Source organism: Cucumis melo, chromosome 4 (genome assembly GCF_025177605.1).
Source record: "Cucumis melo cultivar AY chromosome 4, USDA_Cmelo_AY_1.0, whole genome shotgun sequence".
NCBI classification, from domain to species: Eukaryota; Viridiplantae; Streptophyta; class Magnoliopsida; order Cucurbitales; family Cucurbitaceae; genus Cucumis; species Cucumis melo.
The window spans coordinates 15,490,162-15,518,012 of record NC_066860.1 but is presented as its reverse complement, the minus strand read 5'-3'; the positions used below and the strand labels follow the sequence as shown (position 1 = coordinate 15,518,012).

General features: G+C 35.5%; 2 protein-coding genes across 2 annotated transcripts; both read left to right on the top strand.

Moving 5' to 3' along the window:
* The first annotated feature begins 13 nt into the window (after positions 1-13).
* Positions 14-5,575, top strand: LOC103489952 (peroxisome biogenesis protein 2). Its single transcript, XM_008449303.3, has 8 exons — positions 14-436; positions 744-857; positions 956-1,109; positions 1,301-1,437; positions 2,074-2,174; positions 2,795-2,912; positions 3,153-3,319; positions 5,129-5,575. The coding sequence occupies exons 1-8, from the start codon at positions 278-280 to the stop codon at positions 5,259-5,261; spliced, it is 1,083 nt and encodes a 360-aa protein (XP_008447525.2). The 5' UTR covers positions 14-277; the 3' UTR covers positions 5,262-5,575.
* Positions 5,576-18,787: 13,212 nt separating this feature from the next.
* On the top strand, positions 18,788-25,766 carry LOC107990889 (cytochrome c oxidase subunit 2-like). The gene is made up of 2 exons (XM_051083373.1): positions 18,788-18,981; positions 25,499-25,766. The coding sequence occupies exons 1-2, from the start codon at positions 18,788-18,790 to the stop codon at positions 25,764-25,766; spliced, it is 462 nt and encodes a 153-aa protein (XP_050939330.1).
* Positions 25,767-27,851: the final 2,085 nt, after the last annotated feature.

Sequence of the window (27,851 nt, the reverse complement as noted above, 5' to 3'; positions counted from 1 at the left end):
TGGTTAAATTTGGGAGAAAAATAAAAAGAAAATACTTGGACCGCGTTGGGTGGCAGAAGATCCAATTTCGTTTGCCCAAAAAAAAAAGAAGGGCACACAGACCCAAAACGGAGCTGATTGATGAGGTAGCGGTTGCTCCAAGTTTGGCCTCGCACTTCGTCATTCACTCTTCTTCTTCTACGGTTCCTCTTCCGCCATTACCACTACATAGGAGCTTTCATCATCCTCATCTTCTTCTTCTTCTTCTTCGCTTCTTTCTGCCACCTATCAATTTGTCATGGTCTTAGAAGCCCTAGCAGCAGCTTCCTCCATCTCCTCCTCTACTTCTCCTCCTTCCACCAGCAACTCTAATCTTCCACCACCTCCTGAAGATGCATGGACTCTCGCTTCTCAGCGACTACTTCCACGCTGGAAGTCTCTCTCCCACTCTCACCTGGTACCTTCATCTCCTCTCTCTCTCGCTCTAGACCTAATTTTATCTGCTTCGGCTCTATCGTGTATGTCTCGTATCCATTCATTTATTTTTATATATTTGAGCCTTTTTTTTTTGGCTATTAATAGCTTTATCGATGATTCTTTCTGAGATATGGTTGGGATATTCCATTCCTGTAAATTAAGCTTCTGGCTTACTGTTTTTCTTGTACATGCTCTATTTGTTTTGTGTTTCTTAATTCGTTGGTATACCTATACCAATTTCTGATACTGACTATGTTTTTCTTTTTCTCCCCCTGTATTTTCCGTAGTCGCCAATTCCTATTTCGATATCGAAAGTTAATCAAGTGGACGCAGCACGGTTAGATATTGAAATGTCGGCCATGTTGAAAGAACAGCTGGTTAAGGTTTTTGCTTTGATGAAGGTATCTGTTGTTCGTTACTCTGAGTTTGAAATGTAAATGCCTGGACAGTAAAGTTATTTAGAAGTCATTCAGTATTCTCTTCTACTTTGATGGATTAGCCAGGAATGTTGTTTCAATATGAAGCCGAGCTTGATGCTTTTCTTGAGTTCCTTATTTGGCGGTTTTCAATTTGGGTAGACAAGCCAACACCGGGAATTGCTCTCATGAATTTGCGGTATCGAGATGAACGTTCAATGGAGATTCCAGGAAAAGGTAAGGTGGTCTAAGGAGTTCTTTTGCTGCTTTTTTTTTAACTGATTGTTATGGTGGTCAGGATGATGTAGGAATGGAATTAGATTTAGTGTAAGATAAATAATTGTGGATTTAGTTTAAATTTCTAAGACTTAACATTCAAGCAACCATGGAACTGATGTTATTTGTAAACTACTTGATCTGCAATACAGTCAGAACTGGGTTGGAAGGACCTGGCCTCACAGTTGCTCAAAAGATTTGGTACTGCGTGGTCTCTGTGGGTGGTCAATATATTTGGACTCGATTACAATCATTTTCTGCTTTCCGTAGATGGGGAGATTCAGAGCAGGTATTGGTCTTCAGAAACTCACCACCTCTACTATGTTTTTCTTTTGAAACGGAGACAAGCTGCTTTATTAAAGGTATTAATAAATGAGACTAATGCTCGAAGTACAAGAGAATTATACAAAGACCGAAAAGAACGATCCTAAACAAAAGTACATACGAAACTGATCAAAATAATCAAAACTCTAAGCAAATAATAGAAAACTAAGAACAAAGAAAACTTAAGATCTTTCAACAAGAAGCCCAAAATCAGCTGAAAATTGCAGACTAAAAACTTCAAAATGGATGGGGAGGAAACACCAAGGGAGAGCAAACAACCATGCAGCATTAAGTCTCTCTTATTCCCAGTTTCAAGTCTTTTAAAAATCTGGGTGACTAGAACCGAAATATTTTAGAACTTTAGAGGGCCAAAATAATAGAAGCATCTGTCGAACCTCTCGCGATTCACTAACCAAACTTCAAAAATAATTGGCTGAAAAACAAGATCATGTCTAAATTCTGTACTCAAACCAAAATATTCCACATTTCTCAACAATTGACTTCAAATGATCTGGAATTGCACAATGCTGAGCTTGTGACGTTGACAACCTTCTAGTTTTCCTGTGGATGTTTGCTGAACATAACCCTGTATTTTGTTCAGAGGTCATTGGCTAGGCGAGCATGGCTTTTGATACAGCGCATCGAAGGAATTTACAAAGCTGCTGCCTTTGGCAACTTGCTCATATTTCTTTACACAGGAAGGTAGGTTTTTCTGCATTCGATGAGTTGAACTTTTCAGTAGACACTTTTACTCCAGCAGCTTGAAGTAATTATTTGGGTGGAATTATTGCCAACAAGGCATTTTAAAAGGATTCTGCGCAAGAAAAAAAATGTACTTATCAGGACCGAGTGACTTCATTTATTATGTTATGGTTTGGATTTTGGAATGAAAAAGGGAAATTATTTTTCCATCAATAATGTACTCGTTTCTGTGAGTAGGAACTAGAGAGTGAATGCTTCATTTATTTATCAGCCAAAGGACATGTTGGGCTTCTTTTTAATGTCTCTGGTATAGAAATGGGAGGATTGAGTTATTTTGTTCAAGTCTGAATTAGCATGTTGCGGTTACATTTGGCTGCTTTACTTTTCACACTACCTACAATAGTGGCTGAGTCAATTTAAATATTTCTGCAATCATATAGCCGAAACTTTTCTTGATGTTGGTTCTCTCGTATGCTAGTCACTCAGTTGTATTGGTTTAAATGGTTTAAGTATTTGTGTTGGCGGGACTCAAATGTAAAATGTTTGTTTGTCGATAATCATGAGTAATTTATCTTCTTGGCCAACACATCTTGCAACATCTTATTTTTAGTGCGGTGCAGGTATAGAAATCTCGTTGAAAGGGTTCTCAGAGCCAGGCTTGTTTATGGGAGTCCTCACATGAACAGAGCTGTAAGCTTTGAGTATATGAATCGCCAGTTAGTCTGGAATGAATTCTCGGTAAGTTTTTGTCTCCATTATAGTTGCTTGCAGAAGCATCAAAAATCTTGATAGAATTTAAATGTACTACAAGTTTCAACTAGTTCATGTAGAATTTTCATTGGGTCTTCAATGGTTCAGTATTGTCTAGTATATATGAATGCGTGCAGGAATATGGGGAGAAGGGCTTCAATTTTCTTTGCCCATTGTCTAGTAGATAGCGTTTGCCCTCTAGAGTCTAATTGTTTGTGCTGATGACAGGAAATGTTGCTACTGCTCCTTCCTCTGCTAAATTCTTCATCTGTAAGAAACTTTCTTCGTCCATTTTCTAAGGAGAAATCGACAAGCTCAGCTGAGGATGACAGTGCTTGTCCAATTTGTTTGGCAAGTCCTACAATTGCATTTCTGGCTCTGCCTTGCCAACACAGGTCAGGAGTTTTTATCAACCATTCTATTTCTAAACCAAAAAATTTCTAAACGTCATATAAAGAGAACCGAAATGACAAAAGTAGATGTCTTTTTTCTGAAGATGTAGGGTACTGGAATGACAATTCGGACCTGCATATGACAGTTTTCAATCAAATACTCTAGTTTTCTTTTTTCTTGACTAGGGTAATAAAATGTTGTAAAAATAAGAATATAGTCAGGTAGTTACTTCTATTCTAACCACGAACACAATTTAAATAATTCAGTGTCTAACACAAAGTTTCATAACAGAAAAATCCAAAATTATGCATGACTGTATGAGCATACAACTATATGTTTAAAATAGAAGTATGACAAACATGTCTAATGCTCAATCATATCTTTCTCCAATGTTTTTGAATTACCTACTTTTTTGACAATCCAAACTTCTTAAGTTCTGAAGTTGAAGTTCATAAGAACGATAGAATCAAGATTCTGATTGGTTTAGGGTTTAGGGTTGTGGCGTTTTTTTGATCCAAAACTCTCTTAGGCAAATGGCTGTAGCGCTTCTCCGCAAAGCCCAATTCTCTTTGGCTTAGGATTATTGTGAGTAAACATGGACCCCATCCCTTTGAGTGATTGGATAAAGGGGATAAAGGCACTTACCGGAACCTTTGGAAAGATGTTTTGAAAAGCTCCTTGATTTTGTTCATTGGGTTCGTTGTGTGATGGGGGATGGGAGGGAGACCTACTTAAGGTAGGATCATTGGGTTCGGGAGGGCCCCCTCTGTGGGACTTTTCCCCGGTTTTTGGCTTCACTTAAATCATTTGGTCTCCAATTTCTTGTGTGGTATGGGAGCTCTTGTACGTTTTCTTTTGGTTTCCATCGATCCCTTACCGACAGAGAGACGATGGATGTGATGACTCTTCTTTCTATTCTTGAGAATCACCCTTTTTGTATCAGGAGTAGAGATGTGAGAATTTGGAACCCTAATCCTTCGGACGGGTTCTCTTGTAAGTCTTTTTACCAGTGTTTGATTAATCTTTCCCCTTGGGTGAGTCGGTATTCTCTTCGTTGGGGAGGATTAAGATCCCTAGAAAGGTTAGATTCGTTATTTGGTAGGTTCTCCACAGTCGTGTTAGTACACCGGACAGGGTTACAAGGTAGATGCTGTTGTTGGTTGGGCCTCGTTGTATCCCTTGTCGGTAGACGGAGGAAGACTTGGCCCATATTATGTGGCATTGTAAGTTGGCGAGCTTTGTTTGGAATGCTTTCTTTCATACGTTTGGCATGAGTAGTGTTTGTCATAGAGTTGTTAGTGATATGATCGAGGAGCCCCTCCTCAATCTGCCATTTGGGAAGTGAGGCCATTTTCTTTGGATTGCTAGTGTTTGTGCTATTTTATGGGTGTTATGGGGTGAGGAATAGTGGGGTGTTTAGGGGGTTGGAGGGCGAGTGGAGACTTGTGGTCGCTTGCCCATCTTCATGTCTCTCATTAGGCTTTGATATCAAGGCTTTTTGTAATTATCCTATGGACTTGGTTTTCTTTAGCTGAAGTCCCTTGTAGTGAGATTCCTCTTTTTCTGGGCTTGTTTTTTTCTACGTCCGCATATTCTTTCCTTCTTTTTCAATGGAAATGATTTGTTATAAAAAAAATCCTGGTGTAAATGTCTAATGTCCATTAACACTCATAGAAGTACTGACAGGTCACAAAGATAGCTAGCTGTATTTCATGTCTATATAATTGTATAAACCCCTCATCAGCTTAAGCGTTAGAGGGAGAAAACTGAAGTATTAGTAACGTATATTTTATGTATTTTCTCTTTTCCAGATACTGTTACTATTGCCTCCGGACCCGATGCATGGCAACTCAATCATTTAGATGCTCAAGATGCAGTGAGCCTGTGGTGGCAATGCAGCGGCATGTTGAAGGTACTACTACTACTACAAATCTTAAAAGATGATTGTTCCCCAGGCACAGAGGGAGGAAATACTATTCCAAGTATAGTGATATTAATAAGAAAAAGAAAATTTATTGCTTGAAGCATCATCCACCACATGCTTACAGAGAAGTATCAAAATTCCCTGGAAAAGCACATATTGTATTGTGTAGTAGCCTAGTAAGCTCATTCTTTTCTATTTTTTTCTTTTTTTCTTTTTTCTTTTTACTTTAGTAAATCTGTAGTTTAGGTACTCACTGATTACTTTGTGATTAAATTACCATGCAGAAGTTACAAAGAGGAAATAATATGCTTCTTTCTACCTACAAATTTTTTTACTTTGGAAATTCACTGTGCCCTTTAATTTACATTCTATATATCCCGAAACAGACTCTAATCATCAAGAATTTTGATAACTTTGGATTGATGATGTTTGAAATAGTGGGGACAGTGATTGCACTTTCATAGGGGCTGTAATAATGCTAGAATTGCACTTTTCACGCTTGTTTAAACTTTTGTTCAGGGATTAGACCATCACTTTCTCGTGGAACAGACCCCTATTTTTCTCTTTTGTGTTAAATTACTTTTATGACTTTTTAGGTGTCTCTCTATTTTAGGTATGTTGAGAAAATATGTTGGCTTATCAAACCATGATAACAAATTAGTGTAATCTTAATGAGATTTCAATGATAAATCAACCGTAGTGAGCTTAATAGCAGACGCAATGGATTGCTTTTGATTGTATTATTACTTTAGAACTATGTATCTATTACATTTATTGTTACCATTAGCATTATTGATTTTAAGCCGTGGTGATATCGATAATGATCAATGATCCAGGTAAAAGTAGAGGTACCAGTAAAGGTGATAGATTCATGATTTTGTTGTAGTAACGATATCTATAACGGTAATGATAATGATAAAAGTAGTGAGTTTTGTGTAATTTTTAAGCACAATCAAATTGGGTCAGCATTAATTAATTAGGGTCAGCATTTTACATTTTCATTAAATATGAAAGTGTTTAAAAACGTATTCTAAATGATTATTAAACATTTCATTAATTTTCAAAAAAATGATGTACTTTCAAGATTAGACACGTCAAAGAAGTGTGTACGCCAACAGTTCTTTTCAGAATTTTTTGGAAAAGATCGTTTAAAAAAGAGGAAGAGGGTGGTCTATAGCAACATTGGAACTTCCCATTGAAAATATAGCAAAACTCAAGTTTTATTAGCATAGTGGTAAATACTCTTTCATACACGTGAATCGAAATATAACCTCTCTAAAATGTCCTCAGCAGTTTTGTGACAGTCGTGTTGTAATTGTATTTTGTTCGTTGTGCTCAAATATTCAAGTTGTATTTTAAACTATTTTGAAATTTATATCAATTTTTAAAAGAAATGCAAATATAAAAAAATTATTGCTAGTGCATGAGTTTGATGCACTTTTCACGTTCGTCTAAGCTTGATGATGATTACACAATTTTGATGGTGATTATACAATTTGACTAGTGGAGATGGTTACATATCTAATTGATAGATCCATCAGTGGAGTATGGTGTATATGTATGAAAAAAGAATATCTTAGAAAGGTACATAGATTTGACTTAAAAATATCTTACAGTGGTTACATGGCCTTGCTAGAGTTGATTAACTATATGTTGTTTTCTTATTCAATATTGAATCTCAAGTTTAGTCTTGATCTTAAGTGTAATTAGGGCTCACACAAAGTTTAATTCGATGATATCTTGGGAAGGTACACAAATTTTAAGGAGGAATGTTAGGAGAGTAAGATTAAAAAGGAAAAAAGAAATCAAAACTAAACCTAATGTGCAGTATAGCGATTAGCGAACACCATCAACATCACCCACACTTCTTTCCCGTTTGATTAGTTCACCAACATCCGATGAAGAGATGAAGATATATGGTCGGTGTATTATTGATTAGGTGTTTAGATGACTCGTAAAAGTAGATCAACCCAATTCAATAGGTGTAGTTTGGATTGGACTATCAACTCATTTGGGTTAGGTGAGTTAGGTTAGATTCAAATAAATAAAAATTTTATGGATTGAGTTGGTTCATGAATAACTAAAAAATGTATATTTTTCAAAATTATACATATGTTTATTTTAATTTTATTTATTTTCATTATATTTCAGATAATTTATTTCCAACAACTCTTAAAAATAGTTTATTCCACTTTGTAATTATCGTTCTATAAATTGAAATAGAGTTTCTACTATTAATTCAATATATAAAAAAATTAAATCATTTTCACGTATTAACATTTCACTTCTTTTTAGAATAAAAACTTAAAGGAATGATTCGAATGTAACAAACAATCCAACCTAAATGTTTCACGATTGAGTTGAGTTTACTTCTCAATAATAGTTATTTAGGTTAAAGAAATTAAAACCTCCCCTGATTGAGTTGGATCTAAAAAAAAAGTTCCTTGATTGCGTCTCATCATTTGATTTCCAATTTCCAGTTATACGGGTCTAATTGCTATTTAGTAATTGTTCTATTGCACGCAAGCTATGTAGCACCAACATGGATACGAGGATATCGTTAATTTCTGAAAAACTAAGATACAAATACATCATTTTTCAATATATATACATATATATATGTATATCCATATGTATAGATATGTACATAAAGACATGGATCACTACAAGAAATCGACATTTTTCCGATGCACAAAACAGAGTTAGAAGAAATAACATCGGGACAGACACCATTCCTCGACGTCATTTTTCACACATTGGGCAAAGGTGAACACATTATTTCATTATTACCTTTTTTCAATACGTGAAAGGGTCGTTGAGAAACAAGAACTCATTTCCAACGTCTGGGTGTAGGGCATTGGGAATAGTCAGCAATTAAATAAAATATATAACTTCTTCCGACGTCTTGTGCACGGTGTCAGAAATGAATGCCCATGTTTTCGATGGCAATCGTTATGCATCGGAAATGGTTAAAACCATTCCCGACGCCATTTATTGATTGTTGAAAATCTTCAAACATTAATTTTGTCAGATAGCGATTTCCGACGCCCCATGCATGACATCGCAAATGGTTTTAACTATTTTCGTCGTCATTAGTGATTCGTCGAGAATGTTTCTGACCATTTCCAAAGACCACTAATGGCGTTGGGAACAAGGGGGATCTCCCAACATTTTCGTGCTATGTCGGGAGTTCCCATATAAAACAAATGTTTTAGTTTTGTGAAACACAAAACTGAAACGAAAGAAGAGAAAGAGAGATCGTTCGACGAAACGAAGAGAGGAGATAGAGAGATCGTTGTCGTCGCCGTCATGCCTCTCCTACCATTTGTCGTCGCTCATTCCTACTTGAGGTAAGTTTAAAACCCTAAACCCTTAAATGTTAGTTTAGTTAGTTTAGTTTTTTGTTTTTTGAAATTAGTTTTAGGATTTTAATGATGAATTAGTTTTAGGATATTGTTTAGGAGTAGATTTTGGTTTTTGAATTTGAAATTTTGAATGTGGGTTGAAAATTGAGGGGGGGGGGGGGGGGAGGTATTTGAGAAATTGATTTGGAGAATTAAAATTTTGAATGTGTGGGTTGAATTTAAAGAGGGAAAATGAGGTTTAATTAAATATTTGAAGGGGGGGTGTTGAAAATTTAGGGGGTTTAAGGATAAAATTTTGAAGGGGGAGGGGGTTTGAATTTAAAATTTGAGAGGTTAAGGTTGAAAATTTGAGGGGGAGGGGGAGAGGGCTATTGTTTTAAAATTTCTGTAATTTGTGTTAAGATTCATTTTAGCTATCCTACAGTTATGGTAGCCTTTAGTTCAATTCTAATTGTTTATTTCTTAGTAGTTTTGAATAATTTTGTTATTGATTTGGGATGGTTATCCTACAGTTATGGTAGTTTTTTTAGTTTTGAATTTGTTTGTATTTCTGAGGGCTTGAAGGGGTGGTAGTAGGGTAGCTTATAAGGTAGTATTATTGGAAGGGGTAGGTAGGATGTGAAGATTGAAGTTGTTTGTGGTTAATTAGGTTGTGTGGCTATCCTGCAGTTATGGTAGCCTCTATAGTTTCAAGTTAGTTTTAGTGAAAATTTTTGGAGATTGTATATTCAGGGGAGTAAGTTTAGGATATGAGAGGAGAGAAATATGCTTTTAATCAAACATATTTATGTTTTAGGGACTTAAACGATGGACAAGGGTTGGATCGGATGAAACTTAGGAATAAGGTTTCTCTTGAGTATAGAGAGGGAGTGACCCAATTTTTAGAAGTTGTTAAATTTCATGTTGATGCCTACAGAATGGGTGTCCATGCAAAAGATGTATGAACTCAAATTGGAACTCACTAGAGGGTGTAGAACGACATCTACTGACTATTGGAATATCCCCCTACTACATAGAATAAGTGTATCATGGAGAGTTAGTTAGCTTTAGAGGTATAAAAAACTTTGTTACTCCAACCATTTAGAACCTTTACATGCATCAACTTAACCAAAAAATTCAAGGAGGAAAATTCAGAACAACCGGGGTACAACTTGTTATGTGCTTCATTCAATAAGTCTTGAAATACGTTTGTTGTATCTTCATCTATATCTACTTCAATATTCCTCAACATTTCATCCTCCAAACGACCTTCCTCCATTTTCTCTTCCTATTCAATTGGAACTTGTAAATCATTCAGCGCACCAAACATATCATGTTCTTCATGAAACAGATAATGTGTTTAGACATCCAGCTTATGTAGAGGGATGGAAGCACTTTGATTTTGAATTTCCTAATTTTGGTTCTAATCCACGGAACATGCATTTGGGGTTGGCTTAGTGGGTTTAACCCATTTGGTCATATGAGTACCTTGTACAGTATGTGGCTTGTTGTGTTACTTCCTTACAATTTGCCACCATGAAAATGTCCTGAAAGCGACAAATTTCTTCATGTCACTGCTCATACACGGTCGTAGATCTCCTAGTAGAAAAATCGATGTGTATCTCCAACCATTCATTGAGAACTTAAAGAGTTATGGAATTTCGGGGTGCGTATATATGACTCTCTTACAAGTCAATTCTTTCAGCTACATACAACCTTGTTGTAGATGATTAATGACTTTCCGGCATAAGGTGACCTATCAAGATCGAGTAAAAAGGGGTATCAAACATGTCTCATATGCATGGGTGACAGATTATCGTTTGGGATACGAGGTAGAATATCATTCATGGGACATAGACGCTATCTTCCAGAGAACCACGTGTGGCGTAGAAGTAGGCTACATGATGGAAAGGTAGAGCATATGGCTCCTCCAGTTGTGATGAATGGGTATGAAATCTTAGAACAACTAGATCAGTTGGAATTTCCAGTTATGAGTAAACATCTTTCAATAAATGATAAGAAAAGAAAGAGACTTCTTAATTGGACGAAGATAAGTATTTTTTTCGAACTTTCTTACTGGTCGTGACTACTATTACGTTACGTCACAAACTTGACTTAATACACATTGAGAAGAATGTTTGTGACAATTTGGTTAGTACATTGTTGAATATCGAAGAGAAAACCAAGGATACCATGAATGCTATGTTGGACCTACAAGATTTGAAGATAAGAAAGGATTTACATCTTATAGAAGTTGGTAACCGATTGGTCAAGCCATACGCAAGCTACACGTTGACTAGCAGTGAACGAGTTGAGTTTTGCACGTTCCTAAAATCAGTTAAGTTTCTTGATGGATTTGTTTTCAATATATCACGATGTGTAAATGAAAGAGATGGAAAAATATCAGGACTTAAAACACACGATTGTCATGTTTTATTACATCGACTACTACCTATTGATATTTGAGTATTCTTATCGAAAAAAGTGTACACTGCTATTATCGAACTATATAACTTTTTTCGTGACTTGTGTGCAGAACAATAAAAGTAAGTGATTTGGACAGATTGCAAGCAGACATCATAATCATACTTTATAAGTTGGAAAGAATATTTCCATCTGCCTTCTTTAATGTTATGGTACACCTAGCTGTTCGCTTACCATATGAAACCAAGGTTACTGGTCCGATTTCTCATAGTTGGATGTATACTACTGAAAGAAGTCTACACACTTTGAAATAGTATGTTCAAAGCAAAGCACGTCCCAAGGGGTCCATTGCTGAAGCGTATGTGATGAATGAATCAAGCACCTTTTGTTCGCGTTACCTAAGTGGTATAAAGACTCGATTCACAAGAGATGAGCGAAATGATGATACCATTCCAGAGGATGAGGTGATTGGTGAGTTTGAAATTTTCAAGCAGAAAGTACGACCTTAGGTGCATCAAGTCTTCGTACTCTATCACAAGAAGAGAAATATCTCTTCCATTGGTACATCATCAACAATGTAGACAAAATATCGATGTATCGCAAGTAAGCATTTCTTAGCTTCGCATTTCTTAGGTATAGTTGTTGAGTATTTGTTATACATTGTTGTTATACAAATTAAACTCATAATCATCCCCGTCAAGAAACATTTAAGGCTAATACATCGACATGCTCAAAATGCTACAGATTTGTATAAAAGACATCGGGGATTCCCTAAATGGTTTTGAGCACAGGTATATAGAAAATTTTCGTGTGACATGTATACACTAACATATTTAAGCATGTGAATGTATATAATCGTTGTCACATTGATTTCAGGTTATAGAACTGCGTGAGTCTAGAAATCTATCTCACGATTTCTTCTCACTTACGATGGGACCATCATTTGACGTTCGTTGTTACAATGGATGCATTGTGGGTGGACTGAGATTTCACACGTTAGAACATGATTACCAACATACTACACAAAACAGTAGAGTGATGGTAACTGGTGAAAGCGATGCAAGTGGAAGTGGCGACAATAATTTCTACAGTGTTCTAGACGAAGTGTTGCACGTTCAATATCCGATAGGAAGAAATGTTTGGCTATTTAAGTGTCGGTGGTATGACATGGACGTCAACAAAAATCAAAGAACACACGTAGAATTAGGGTATAAATCTCACAACACGTCCCATTTTTTGTTCGCCGAGGAACCTGTAATTCTTGCGACACAAGCACAATAAGTTTTTTACCTAGATAACATAAAAAGTGGTAGAAATTAGAAATTTGTGCAAGTCATCCAGAATAAGCGTATACCGGACGTGCCAAAAGTGGACAATGTTGAGAATGAGCACCTGAATGCACTAGAAATCATTATCAGCCACCGAGTGGATGAACACATCGAGGATGACACTCTGTGTAGGACTAACGTTGATCCCACAATCATTGAAAGACCGGTTGTACGTCATGTCATTGACGACTTCATTGATGATGTGGATGAACACTTGTCACATAAAAGTGAAACAAGCAACGACAAATGATAGTGATGAACCACGTAGCTACATATTTATGTAGTTTATATATTTTGATTCTAGTTATGTGTTCGTATTTACTTATTTAATGTTTTTTTCTATGTCTACAGGTACTATATCGTCATTCTCGAGTGGTTTCGACAAGATTGATGCTATGTTCCTCGAGTTTGTAGAGGAGCTAGATAACCCTACAGAAGGGTCGTTGTCGGTGGGAGACAATTCGAGTGAGTCTAATAATGGTATACATTTTAACTTAGGATTATTTGAACTTTGTTTCTGGCATTATATGTTCTTATAATTTATTCAGTAGGTACTTCTCAACCATCTATGACTCCAACTCTTAAGAGACGTGCGCAGTCTCAACTCTTGGAGTTGGATCACTATGTTGCAGCTAATTGACAGATTCTAATGGTGATCGCCCTTAGCACGGAGAAGCCTATTTTCGCATATGTCGTTCAATTCAACCAGGCGATAGACGTGTGTGTGCGAAAGACATTTCCCGTCTGCTGCCTTAAGTGGACGGACGTAGGCTAAAAATACATCGAGATCATCAAGGGCAACCTCCAGGTAAGTCCATTACACATTTCTATTTTCATTTGAAATATTTTTAAGTTAACCAAGCTAATGTGTAGCGGTTTTTTGTGCTTGATTTCAATGATTAAGCAATGAATAGGTTCGTTGAGCATCAGATGCTTGACATCTTTAAAGAGTTTTGGAACAACTGTCACATGCACTTCAAAAAGTACAACGACCTCAAGGAGGCGAGTGCCAACCCACAACACATATTGGTGGGTCGTGACGAGGATTGGTATTACCTATGTGACAACTACATGAGTCGTGCATTCCAGGTGAGCAACTAAACTCTTTGTCATGGTTAATTATGATTTCAACTTTTAATATGTATAAGAAATAAACAATATAGTTATTTTCATTTAGGAGCAATCACAGACGAACAAGGCTGCTAGATAGAAGTAGCCATACAATCATAGTAGCGGGTCGAAGTTGTTTCTACAATGACAGCACGACGTCGTTGAGCAAAGAGGGGTGTCGATTGACCGTGTGGAGTTGTTCTGGCAAACACACGTTTGAGAAGGGATGTTCATGTCACAGGCCTCAGAGGATGCGCATGTAAGTTATCCAAGTAACACTTTTGCCCTTATTTGTCCTCTTTAATAATATATTTTTTACTTACTAAGATAATTTCTAAATTTGTTGCAGAATCAAATGCTAGAACTCCAGTCCCAGCCAACCCCAGAGGGTACTCAGTTACTCTCTAGGAACGAGATATGGGAGACGGTATTGGGTAGATGACCAAGCTACTCAAAAGGCCTTGGTTGGGGACCCAAGCCCAAGGCCCGCAAGACGGCCAGTGCAAGCAGTTCCACGACCTCATGTTTGCAATCCATGGTAAAACTCCAATTACAGGTTACGCTTGATCAAGCTATGCAACAGATTGAAAAATAAATAAGAATTCACGATGCATTAGATTCAAAAGTGGAACGAATGTGAAAGCCCATAGAAGACATAAGTCAGGCACAACAAGGACCGCCACATGATCCCTAGCTTTGCAGTACATATATATTTCCATTATTCTTAAGTTCTTGAAATGACAGTATTTAGTGATGGTATACATATATATGTACTAAACTTAGCCACTTTTGTATCATTGTAGGACCCGCGGTGTAGAATGACATATGAGGCTTGTTAGGAGACGTACAACTTTCTTTGTGCTTTTTTTTTTTGGAATGATGAATATTTTTTATTTGTATTATTAACATTGTTACATTTTTTTGAATTTCTTTGAATTATGAACATTTAATTTTTTTTGTTGAATTTGTGTTTGTATTTCGTAATTTACTAATTTATTTTAAATTTTCTTTAATTGTATTGAAAACGAATGTGAATATTTCAGAAAATAAATCTTACAAAACAATATTTCAGGAAATAAATCTTACAAGAAAATATTTCAAGAAAAAAATAAAAATTACATATTGCCAATGAAAAAAATTACATACGTCGGGAATATGGTACAAACGTTACATTGGGAATGGTTATTGTCGACACATGGATGACGTCAGATATATAAACGTTGGTAATTGTTATTCCTGACGCATAGTTGATGTTGGAACTGTGGACGTCGAGGATGCCTTGTCGCCAACGCATCGAAGACGTCGATAACGATAATGTCGGGAGAAGTGTCTTTCTGTTGCCTTGTTGGTGACGCATCGGGAATCGGCCTCCCAACAAATTTCTTTCGACGGTCTTCCCAACGTCTCTTTCTGCATCGTGAATTCAATTCTCGACGTTATTAACACTTACGCTGACGTTTTTATGCGTCGGGAGTCGTCTCACTTCTTATAGTGGATCAACATATACGTGTTAGACACGCACATGTATACATACACATATATATGTGTGTATGATGCATGTATATACATACGAGACATTTTACAAATATAGCAAAAAGTTAAATATCTGTATATCTAAGGAACATTTTCTAATATAGCAAAAAATTGAATATATGTACATGTATGGAACATTTTCAAGTATAGCAAAATCTATCAAAATATGTATAACTTGCTTAAGTTTTTTTCGGTAGTTTGTATGTATGTATGTATGTATGTATGTATGTATGTATGTATGTATGATTTTTAGGGTATATTTCTTTTAGTTTAATCCTTCAACAAAGGAGGAGGTTGAGTTTATGAGAGAACTTGAAGCTATATTTCTTTTAGTTTAAATTTTTTTCTATATTTCTTGAAGATGATAAATAAGGAAGAAAGAGGATAAATTTTTAAGCTATATTTCTTTTAGTTTTAAAATTTTTATATAGTTATTTTTAGAAAAATTGACAAAATATTTACGATTCATAGAAAAATAGGTGTAATGAATTGTCTTTTTTTTTTCTATGGAGGATAAATAGTTTGTTTTTTTTTTTCTATTTTTAAAAAATCCATATTTTCTATTTGTTTGCATTTTAATTATGAAATTAATCGGGTTATGAGTTTTTTAGTGTTACAATTCATCCCAAATATATACATAAAAAAAATTGATTGGCCTATTTTCTACATGTATCTAAGAGGGGATACGTATGTATCTGCATATCAATATCAGAGATACGTATCAGATACATATCTAATATTGATTCTCTACACACTTTGAAGTATATGTGTTTCATAGTTTGTAAGCTATAAGAAATTCTGGTAAGAAGAAGCCTCTTGAACTAGAGTTGGAGATTTTAATTATTCACAGTAAGGAAATTTGGTGGGTTAAAAATATCCAATCAAGACTCGATACAAATTTAAAGCCCAGAATCTGGAGATCACCACAAGGACATTTGCCAAACCCGTCATAACTAGGAAAAGATCAAGTAGGTTAACTTCGATCGAAAAATAGTGCATACGATGAAAATTAAGAGTCTATCAATGTTCAAAAGTTAGGGATAAAATACACAATTAATAAAAAGAAGAGCAAGTTTGTATACTTCATACATTTGTTAGAAAAGGTGTATGACATAGATATTATGCTTAACTCTAGTTAATTGTGGGAGATGCGCACCCAAAACCTAGCAAGAACCCAAAGAAAGGAGACTGTTGGACATTCTTGACGGGACCTTGTCTAGGACATTCAAATAAGGAATGCAAGTCAAATTCGATATGCCCGTAATTGCAAGGATGGGAAATAACAAGTACAATATAAACGATAAATGCTGATTAATTTTCATTTTAAATCAAAGAAAAGTGTGTCTAGTGGTTGAGTGAGAGCCTAAAATGAAGTTTTTTTTTTCGTTCATCAAGCTTGTCGGCGCCAAAGTATACAATGGATCTCGCCAACAATTTAATAGTGTACAGAAAACAATGATGTAAACCCAAATAGCTTGACCATGAACTCACCTTGAAAGTGATCATGACTAATATTGTGGGTGAAGTTTGACCGAAGAAATAAACCAAAAGTAAAAATAAGATAAGATAGGATAATAACTGATTCTTACTTATCTAGGATTAGGAAATCTATATCCTAATCCTAGTAACTCGAACATATATACCTATGATCAAATCCTCTACGAATACTTTGTTATTGCTTCAAATTATATTAGGTATATGAAAGCTTATGACTTCTTTTCAAATTATATTAAGCTTATGACTTCTTTTCTAACCTCCCTTCCCAAATTAGAAATTTACTAATGCCGTTAAGTGAAGGTTAAATATGTTTTCTTTTTGGCTAAATTTTAGAATCAACAAATATAATTTTAAATTCTATATCTAATGATACTCAAAACTTTGAACCATGGTGTGTTAAACAAATAAATGAAGTTCTAAAAACGTCGAACTTCAAACAGTAATGAATTAGTAATTTAGATAATTTAAGAATTAAATAATCTAACCTAAAAATATAACAAATAAATATGTAAAATATTAATTATTTTGGAGTTGATAGGGAGTGGGTATGGGATAATTTTTCCAAAGTAATGGCCCCCCTCTTTGATTAATTTGGAATAAAAGTCATACATTGATCGATGATCTATGGATTTTGAGGCTAAAAAAAAAAGTCCTTTTGCACTCCAATGTATGACGATTTCTATCATTAAAAATTAGAAAGATAAAAACACATCATTTCTTTGAATTAATCACCTTTTTAATGTAATACTAAATACAAATGTTTAGTGAACTTAATCAATGAAATTCATCATATATTTTTAGATTTTATATATCATAACTACCGTATTTATTAAACAAAGGGTTTTTCAAAAATAATATTAAAAAAACAAACTACGACAAAAAACTACTAGAGACAAAAATTAATTATATTTAATTTTGGTGTGATGTTAAATATGTGCATCAATAGTTTTTCTTTTTTAACAATTTAAGTCACGGGAAAAACTTAGTAGTAATTATCATGTGCTACTTTTTTAAGGCAAATATATTTATAAATAGAGCAAAAATAACACTATCTATCACTTTACAAAATATAAACTTTTCTTAAAGAAAGAAACTAGACAAATCCAAAGCTAACTATTCACTAACAGCTTCATTAAGAATGAGGGAGAGAATGTAATGCCCAAGTTAAGGGTGTTAAAAAACCAGACGACCTGACCACTATGGATTATCCAAACCAAACTGTAAAGGTATGATAAGGTATTATTTTGACTTGGGTTTGGTTGCAATATATATATTGGGTAAGGTTTCGATTTATATATATTTTTTGGGTCAAGTTTCGAGTTATGGGTTATAAGATTTAGTAACCTGATCAACCTAACTGAGCTCAATAACAATAATAATAATAATTATTATTATTGAACAACAAATTTTGGCCAATTAAATCGCGTTACGTCAACCCAGCAAAATTGTGATGATTATAATTTGGTTGGATTTGGGTAGTAAAATTTTCTCATATCTAACCCAGTTCAAGCCCCTGATGAAAAATTGGGCCAAAGAAATAATTGATCTGAACCTACCAAATAAGTGGGCTTAAGCCTGAGCCCACCAAGAAAATGGGCCCAAGCCCACCTAAAGCCCATAGAAATTTTCTATAAATAGAGACATTCCCATTCATTTTGAAGATCTTTTGTTGAAGGAAAACTTGAAGACAAACTTCAAAAAAGATCTCAATATGTACAAGTTTTTATCAACCTCGAGATCATCATCTTCTGAAAGATTGAAGACTTGGAAGATTAAACCTTCTTAGAATTCCAAAAGATTGAAGCTCAAATCTATTTGCAACTACAACTTCCTGAAGTTCGAAGATAAAAAAGTCATAAGTTTAATTTGTATGTGAGAGAAAGAATCAAAGAAGTAAATACTAGAGATTGTATCCAAAACACCTTATAAATCAATACACAAAGTTCAATTCTACAAATTACATTTCTCCAGAAATCTCCTGTGAACAGTTTGGCACGCCTAGTGGCACAGCCTCTATCTTTCATCTCTTTCTCTTTTTGAAGAACATCTAAAGAAATCATGACATCTCAAGGCAACACTTTCAAAGCTCTAAGCGACATCAGCAAGCAGCCAAATACTGGTAGCCGCTCAAGGGAGACTTAATCATATGAGAATATGTCACCCTTTAAGGTCGCAAAAAATATTTGGGAAAATTTTTCAAAGCCACCAAAAGGTGGAATTGTAATCAAAGAAAATCATGTGATTGACGAACACAATTCGTCCTCTGAACACTCGAGTGAGGAGACGCCTTATCCAAATATAATGTCAGTTATGGCGACTGACGTGGATACAAGTGAAGATAAAATGGTAGAGGTTGAAAATAAGATCAACATGCTCATGAAGGTCGTTGAAGAAAGGGACTATGAGATTGCATCTCTCAATAATCACATTGAGGGTCGTAATGCTGCTAAATCAAGTCACACACATATTGTAAAGAACATTGACAAAGGGAAGGCGATGATACCGTAAAGAGTCGTAATTGCATCGTTGTCTGTTCAGAAGTTGCAGAAAATGATAGCAAACTCCATCAAAACTCAATATGGTGGACTTGCTCAAACTTTCTCTTTGTATTCCAAGCCATATACGAAGAGGATTAACAATCTAAGAATGTCGAATGGGTACCAACCACCTAAGTTCCAACAATTTGATGAAAATGGCAATCTAAAACAACACGTTCTTCACTTCATCGAATCATGTGAAACTGCTGGTACGCAAGAAGATTTGTTGGTGAAACAACTCGTCTGAACTCTCAAAGAAAACGCTTTTGACTGGTACATCAATCTTGAACCCGAATCCATTGATAGTTGGGAGCAGCTTGAGAAGGACTTTCTCAACCGCTTCTACAGCACTCGACATATAGTCAGCATGATGGAGCTTACAAACACATGAAATCGAAAGGGAGAGTCAGTCATCGACTACATCAATTGATGGAGATCTCTGGGTCTTGACTATAAGGATCGACTCACCGAACTGTCTGCAGTGAAAATGTGCACCCAAGACATGCATTTGGAACTTCTCTATATTTTGCAAGGAATAAAACCCCACACGTTTGAAGAGTTGGGACTCGTGCCCATGATATGGAGCTGTGTATTGACAACAGGGGAGCAAAAGATTTTTTGGTTCGAAAAATATGAAGTGGCAAGAATGAAATCAATGACACTAGAAAGATCACAAATAGTCTCATAAATGAGTATATGGTTGTTCATGCAACTCTATTGAAATCTTTCTCCAAAAAGAAAAGAAACAAAATTTGAAAGAAAGCTTGATGGTGATGAAAAGCAACGCCCAACTCTTAAAGAAATGCAGGAAAAAGTTTATCCATTTTCTGACTTTGATGTTTCAAACATGTTAAAGCAACTGCTAGAAAACCAACTTACTCAGCTGCCAAAATGCAAACGACTGGAACAAGCAAGGAAAGTAGATGATCTTAACTACTGCAAGTAGCATCGAGTCATTAGTCACCCTGTTGAAAAGTGTTTCGTGTTGAAAGAGCTAACTTTAAAGTTGGCTCGTGAAAAGAAGATCGAGCTAGATATTGATGAAGTAGCTCAGACAAATCATGTTGCGATCGAGATGACTTCAAGTGTTTTGCCATTAACACAACTTTATGATCAAAGAAAAAGCTTGATTCAATTTGGGACTTTCGAATCTATACTTGTTAGATTCCAATAAAAGATCATGATGACGAACTTCTAAAACAAATAGGAGCATGTTAAGGATGATGTCGAAGGATGGATAGTCGTGATTCGTCGAAAAGGAAGACCATCAAATTCCATTCAAAATGAGTCGTCATTCCATCAAAAGCATTCAAAAGGAAGCATCTCCCACAAAAAAAAAAAAAAAAGAAAGAAAGAAAGAAGAAACAAGAAGATGTGGAAGACTAAGCCTACAAGAGAAAAGACGAAGACTTTCTCCATCCTCGACAGTCGATAACTTTGATAAAGTTCCTCCCAAGAAGCTTCCTTAAGGATCATCCAAAAGAAATATTAGAAGTCACTACATGTCATGCTGTCAGCATAGCAGAAGTCGACAACAATTATCATCTTCTGAAGAAATCTACAATTCAAATGAAATTAAGCAAAGGAGTTCTGTCTTTAATCCTATCGAGCCTTTAACTACTCGATTTTCAGTCTTTCAAAGATTAAGTATGGCCACGAAAGAAGAAGAAAATCAATCTCCATCGTCTACTTCCACTCGAACTTCAGCTTTCAAAAGGCTAAATATTTTCACATCGAAGAAAGATCGACCTTCAGCATCTGCTTTTGATCGTCTAAAAATGACAAACGATCAATATCAAAGAGAGATGAAAACTTTGAAGGCAAAATCATTTCAGGAAGAAAATGATAACGATAAGATTCACAGTCGTGTTCCATCACGCATGAAAAGAAAGTTATCTGTTGACATAAATACAAAAGGTTCATTGATCGTGAAGCCAAAACTTATTATATTCACCAATCCTACAAACGACGGAGATGCATAAATTCTTAATGGAAATAAAAGCTGCTAAATATGCAAAGCTCCTTATCGCAAGAGCTTAAACTTCATGGTGCTCCTAGCCCACAAGAGATTAAAAGGTGAGTGGAAAAAAAAAACAGAAAAGTTAAACTATGTTATGACTTGATCTTCATCTTTATCTCAATGCAGTGCAACCGAGACAATCTTCATCTTCATCTCAATGCAGCGCAACTGAGACGATCTTCTTCTTCATCTTAATGCGCGCCGTCAAGACGATCTTCATCTTCATCTTCAATGTGGCACAGCCAAGATGATTTTCATCTCCATTGACAAGCATCATCTCCATCTTCAATGCAGCGCAACCAAGACGATCATCATCTGTACTCTACCTGCATGGGCCTAGCCAACGGATACTTTAGTTACTGAATTACCGCTCCGTGGGTGAAAGAACACCTATTCAACTTCCGCAACCCCTAAATTATGACTTCTTGCTAGTTCTCTCCTCCCACTCTGCGGTAAAGCTGCTCCAACTCGATCGAATTCATACTACCTTTCTAACCTACTAACCTAGCTTCTTCCTATCCCTCTAATTCAGAGAATTCCAATTGATGATGATAATGTTGGGTTTTATGTCCTAAAACTCGTAGATAGTAAACATAATCAATTGATCGTCATTAATAAAGTGTTTTATTATTATAATTTCAATAAGTGTTATTGATTATATTATTAATTTTGTCTTAATAACCTAAATCCAATAAACTAACATCCTAAGTTGTTTGATGAGTCTTGAACAATATGTAGAGACATACGGGGATTAATGTTCAAGATCAGCCTAAAGGGTCTATAGTATAGGGTTAAGGTTGGGTACGTTATCTTGTTAACACTATAGATACGGCTCACTTTGTATTTGATACAAACACATTGATTCAATGCGTTCATGTATTAGACATACGAGTGAGGGTATCCTATGCAATGAATTTGCATAAGACTGGACCACGAAATAGTAATCACTAGATGTAACTCCATTAACTAGTTGGATTTCTACTTCATTAGGATGACCTAGGTGACTTAGTCTTAATCTTGAGTGTATTATGAACTCCTGTTTGCGAGGGATTGTCCTTTGATTTGTACGGTGAGAGTGGCAAAATTGCCGACTCAATATACTTATCATTTTGGGGACAAGACCGAGTGAGGAGTTGGGAACATAATCGCACAAGTTGGAATTCACTCCTTCCCACCTTTAAGGTAAATAGATAAGTGTTCCCTTAAATGGTGTCTCTAGGACTTGAACAAAGGGCCCTACCCTCTCTATGACACGAGAAGGATTTTTGTTTAGTGGTTGGACCATAAACAGGTTGTTCATTAGAGGAGCACTAGTATTTAAGGACTAGAAGTAACCTAGGGGTAAAAGGGTAATTTGACCCAGCTGGTGTTACGAACACTTGTGAAGGACTAACTTACTGGTATTGGTCTATATCCGTGGACACAGAAGTATATCTACAGTGAGAAGAGTTCAGCTGTGAGTCTTTAGTGGAGTGTACACACAGTTAACGAATATTGATTAATGTGGTTAATGAGTTTAGCTAATTAATCTCATATCGTTGTAGCTTCTGATCTATAGGTCCATTAGGTCTCCTTCCTAGCTCATAAAGAGTAATGAGATTTATTTATATTGGTTGTAATTTGAAATGTTCAAATTTACTTTGGGAATTAATATAATGTATATTGATACATTATAATATAAAGTTTATATTTTAATTAGACTTTCACTACAAGAAATGGGCCTTTTAATAGCCCTTGAGGATAGCCCATTTTGAATAGGGCTATTGAAAATAATAGCAGAAAATAACTTAAATTAAAAATTAAAAGCTGCCCAAAATTTTCTTATCTCTTTCCCTCTTTTCAATTCCCCTAATTCTCTCTTTCAGAAACCCTCGCGCGAACTCAAAGAAGCTCCAAGCCGCTTCGGACAACACTGCTCGAGGCCACCGGTTTCGACGCAGAATGCATCGTGAACGCTTCCCTCACTCTCTCTTTTTTTATTCAGAACGCTTCAGAACAACATTCTCATTCGACGATCAGATCTCTGAGTTTATAAACTGGGAAGCTCTACAGTTTCGTCGACGACTATGGTCAAGTAGCTCACCGATAATCAAATCTCCAAGTTCAAGGAGGTCTTCAGCCCCTTCGACAAGAAATGACGATAGTATATTTTCTCAAATCTTTCTCTCTCTTTCATTTTCTTTTCCGATTATTTTTTATTTCAAATCTGCCTCTTGTTTTCTTGTTTTTCAAGTGTTTTATTTTACTTTGATCTAGGGTTTAGGTTCATTTTTAGATTGTTTTTTGTACGTGTATGATGGATTTTGATGATTTTTTTTATTTCTAACTTTGATTTGTTTTTGTGTGGATTTATTAATATTTTAAAATTATTTCAGTGATGGAAAGGCAAAAGATTCCATATTTTACTCCTATAAGAAGCATATAAACATATTTGTAGCAATTCTAGATGAAGAAGATGCAACCCGACATGGATTTTGGATGAATACTCAAAATTTCACGACCACTCCCCGTTCGTTGTCAGCATAAAGCCCATAATATGTTTCTAAGATAATAAAATCCTATGAATTCCCAAACTTCAAGTATTGTTTCTTTTTTGTTCTCTCTCTAACTTTATACCTTTGAAATTCAAGGATTTGTGTGGATCGCTTGGTAGAGAAGTTGCAACCGGGCGTGGTGTTGTTTTTACAATAAAGGCATTATTTGTCAAGCATGGAAAACAGATCAAGAACATGACATTTGAAATTTAGGTACTTGAAACAGTTTCATTCTTGTCTTCCTAGTTGAATATTACATTCTTTTGCACAAAAAAATGACCTTTCACAATTGAAAAAATTGTAGGGGTTTGGAAATGTGGGATATTGGGCATCAAAACTTAGTTATGAGAAAGGTCGAAAGGTTGTTGTTGTAAGTGATATCATAGGCGCGTAACAAATGGTATTGATCCATTCCAGAACTTCACAAGCATAAAGAAAGTATTGGAAGCCTAGTGAACTTTCAAGGTGCAGACGGTGTGGATCCAAATGAGCTACTTGTACATGATTGCGATGTTCTCATCCCTTGTGCCTTAGGTGGAGTTCTCAACAGGTTTGTTCTATTCTTCTTTCTAATAAATTCACATGCCACAACGGAAAAATATGTGCTTTTTTTTAAATGGAAAAATATGTGCTTTAGATATGGTCTTTTTCTCTTGATAAGATAACAACAAAGAGGAAAATAAGGCATTAAGGCCTTTTAAATTGGATGTTGGTTTGGAATTGAATTTCCTGTCCTAACTCTTAAGTATTTTTATATCCATTATTATATCCAAAATGACAATTATGTACTTTTTATGTAGTTTTGATATAAATTTAATTTTGGATATGATTCAAAATTAAATTACGAGAGAATAAAATATTTGAATGAGTTTAAATATTAGTTTAATGTGAATTAGATTCATATTAAACCTATAGGTTAAAATTTAATGTGTATGTGATACATATTAAAACTATAGGTCATGAGAGAAATTTATATTTGAATATGATTCAAATTTTGGATTAAATTAAATATAAGATATTTAATTTAGAAATTAATTAATTGGATAATTAATTAATAGTTTAGTTTAATTTTGTTTAATTAAATTTGATTTAATTAAATTAAAACTATAGGTTATGTGAGAGATATTCATTTAAATATGATTTAAATGAAATATTAATTAAATATGATTTATTAGATTAATATTTATTTATTAAATTAATAAGGAACGTGGGTGGTTTTCCCACGTTCCCATTTATTCTCTCTAACTTCCCTCTTCTTCAGTCGGAAGAAGAGGGAATTTTTTGCGTAACGAAGATTAGAATGATAAGTTCTGCGAAGTTTGAATTGATCTCCCATTTCTCTCTGAACAAATTTTCTCTCTAAAAAAAATTTTCTTCTTCCAATTATATTTTGGTTCTCACAAACCATCTCAATCAGATAATAGGAAAGTTTCCAACTGGTGGTGCCCAAATTGGTGATTGGTAGATTCGGAGTCGTCAACGAGCGTAGGTTTTCTTCTCTGTATTTTTCTTCAAAGCATGTTTAACCATAAAAATAGTTTTGTATTTTTTGTCAATGTATTGGTAATTTTAAGGTTCCAATTAAAATTGGATTTCTGTAATTTTCCACTGTAAAGGGTTTTCATCCCTTTAGATAATGGCACAATGAACCTCTTCCCTGAGATCCCCTACTAACTGAGGCTTGTCCTACGGGTAGCTTACTCAGGATGTTCCCAATACAGGTGGAGCAAAAGGGATCGTACCCAGTCGGTCTGGAGTTCGCAAATTCTTTGCACCTTATGAATGAGACCACGCAAAGTTGCAGACGAATGACTGATTAATTCCATTGATTGTCATAGGACTCAATCACGTTTATTAGAAGTGGACAATAGAGTGGTTCTACCAGCCAAAACTCATCTACGTATTATTGACCTGCTGATATACCTCATAGTTGGACTGTACCTTCCTCAGGTGTCAAATGTGATGTTGTACCTGGTCGTTTAAATCAGATCTCCATTTTGGTACAACGAGAAGAAGTTTACTATGGTCAGTGCAGTGAGATTTGTGGAACTAATCATGCCTTTACGCCTATCGTCGTAGAAGCAGTTCCTAGAAAAGATTATGGTTCTCAGGTTTCCAATCAATTAATCTCTGGGTTCAAAGCCAAGGTTCAAAGAATATTGACGGTAGGCTTTTCACCGGAACCTAGAAAAGGATGAGTTACTGGAGTCTTGGGCTTAGCCGAGCAAGCCCGCCGGGGCCTTCACCCAGGGAAGAGTTAAGTTGTGCTTACTTATTACGATTAAGCAAGCTCACGGCCTGAATAAGTTGGGTGGCACTCTGATTCAAAAAGAGAAGTTGCTTGCCCGAGCTATCTGAATCTCTAGCTTTCTAATAGGCTTTCTTCCGTTCGGAGGACTTGTTTATATCCGTTCAAAAATAAAGGTCCAGATGTTATGTTTGAGCCTTTGAAGGATAAGTCCTTATTTTTTATTGAGGGCTTCGATAATTCTTTGATCCTCTCCTTCTTAGTCGAGCTGTTTCTCACCTTGAAGATTTATATGGATTTCTGACTCGTCCTACATAGCTTAATTAGGCAGGCCTATTAAAAGGTGAACTTTCAGTCGCTTCTATCCTTTCAATCGAGCCCTCATTTGGACCTTTGTTTTTCCACTCAAAACTTCTTCTATCTTACTTATAGATTTCACCACCTCTATAGAAAGGAAAAAACTAGTCCTATTTTCTTTTTCAAATCCAACCTGGAAAGACTTGATTGATCGATCCCCTAGAAAACCCTCGATCTCCAAGCCCCTTGTATAGGTTGGGCAAGCTTGGATGTCCCTCCCTTCTTTTAAGTTACTGGTCGGGATCGTGGAACTCTCGCTCTGAAAGTCAGTAAGCTTATCCTTCTTTGGTCATAAGGATAATGGTTCTGATTAGGTCAAGCCCGAGGGTTACCCGCGATTGGTAATGGCATAAGCAGAAGCCAAACCCCTTGTTGTTACGCGCTGGGTAGGGCAGCCCATCTCTTTCGGGTACAGAGGCGACGAGGGGTGCTAACCCGCAGCTTTCTTTCTTTTATCTTACCTGACCCAACTTTTATACTAAGCTGAGGTCATTACTATTTAAATAAAAATAAAATTTCTTAAATTAAATTAGAAGGTGAAACAAAAGTTCATGATCAAAACTTCAAATACCCATTTAAATAAATAACGTAAGTAGAAATAAATCTAAAAGTAAGTTCCTAGCTCGGGCCCTATCTAGTTTTAAAAGAGTAAAATAAATAAAAGTTCATAAATACTAAAATCAAATCGAATAACATAAGACGGAAGCAAAACGTTCGCTATGGCATGCCACGATCACTTCTTGTCATTCACCAGCTTTCCTCTACTCTTACCTCTACCTCTGTTTGAAAAATTAAACATAAGAGAGTGAGTATAAAATATACTCAGTAAGGGACCTACTACTAGTCCCGTTAGGTGGCTGTTAACTTTCTATTAGAGTCCTGTAAAGTGGTACCCCTAACTGGCACATTCCTGAACACGTGCAATCTGTGATCCCGTAGATCTATAGTCTTCGGTGACTCAAAGGAACACCTAGGACAAAACTGGTCTTTAGTGATTCTCGAAAGAAACACTAAGACAATTGGGCTGTGAGTGACCCCATCAAGCCACTCGTAAATATATCATCTCATACTGGACTTGCGATCCTGTCAGACTACACAGTCATAAAAAAAAGTGGTGATCCCAAGGGACACCCATGTGGGTATGACTCTAATAGAAAAAGCTAACAATACACTCCATCCAAAAGCATGCAGCATAACATAGCATCATAAGCATGACATGAATATTAATTGTAGCAATCTTAATGATGGGATTAATAATTCATGCATAAACATCAACATCATCAAACATGATTGTCATCACACTACCATGTCATAATTAACAGTCAACATACATAAATTCTGTCCTGATTATCAGTTATCATAACATAATCTCATTATGCATCTCAGCTACAACAACGCATAACGGGAAATTACATGCAAGCTCTTACTTCAATTTGAAAGTCTAGTAAGAGATTCTTTTACCTGGAGATTAGCTTAATTCACAGAAAAACACTCCTGACAGCAAAGTCAAGCTTCCCCATAAAATCCTAAACAGTAAGGATCAAATACTAAGATAACTAAATTTGCAGTTAGTTTAGGATCCAAAAATCTAGCTAATTCAACTTACCTAAAGTTGATGTCGGATCTAACTCAACCTTAATTTAGGACAACATTCCATAGCTTACTTCCAATGATCTAA

Bases quoted from the DNA above. Each gene is read 5' to 3' on its own strand.
- LOC103489952 (XM_008449303.3), top strand. From the start codon at position 278: ATGGTCTTAGAAGCCCTAGCAGCAGCTTCCTCCATCTCCTCCTCTACT. The intron at 437-743 runs GTACCTTCATCT...TATTTTCCGTAG, and splicing joins CTCTCTCCCACTCTCACCTG to TCGCCAATTCCTATTTCGAT. The intron at 1,438-2,073 runs GTATTGGTCTTC...TATTTTGTTCAG, and splicing joins GATGGGGAGATTCAGAGCAG to AGGTCATTGGCTAGGCGAGC.
- LOC107990889 (XM_051083373.1), top strand. From the start codon at position 18,788: ATGGCGACTGACGTGGATACAAGTGAAGATAAAATGGTAGAGGTTGAA. The intron at 18,982-25,498 runs GTAAAGAGTCGT...TATACCTCATAG, and splicing joins AAAGGGAAGGCGATGATACC to TTGGACTGTACCTTCCTCAG.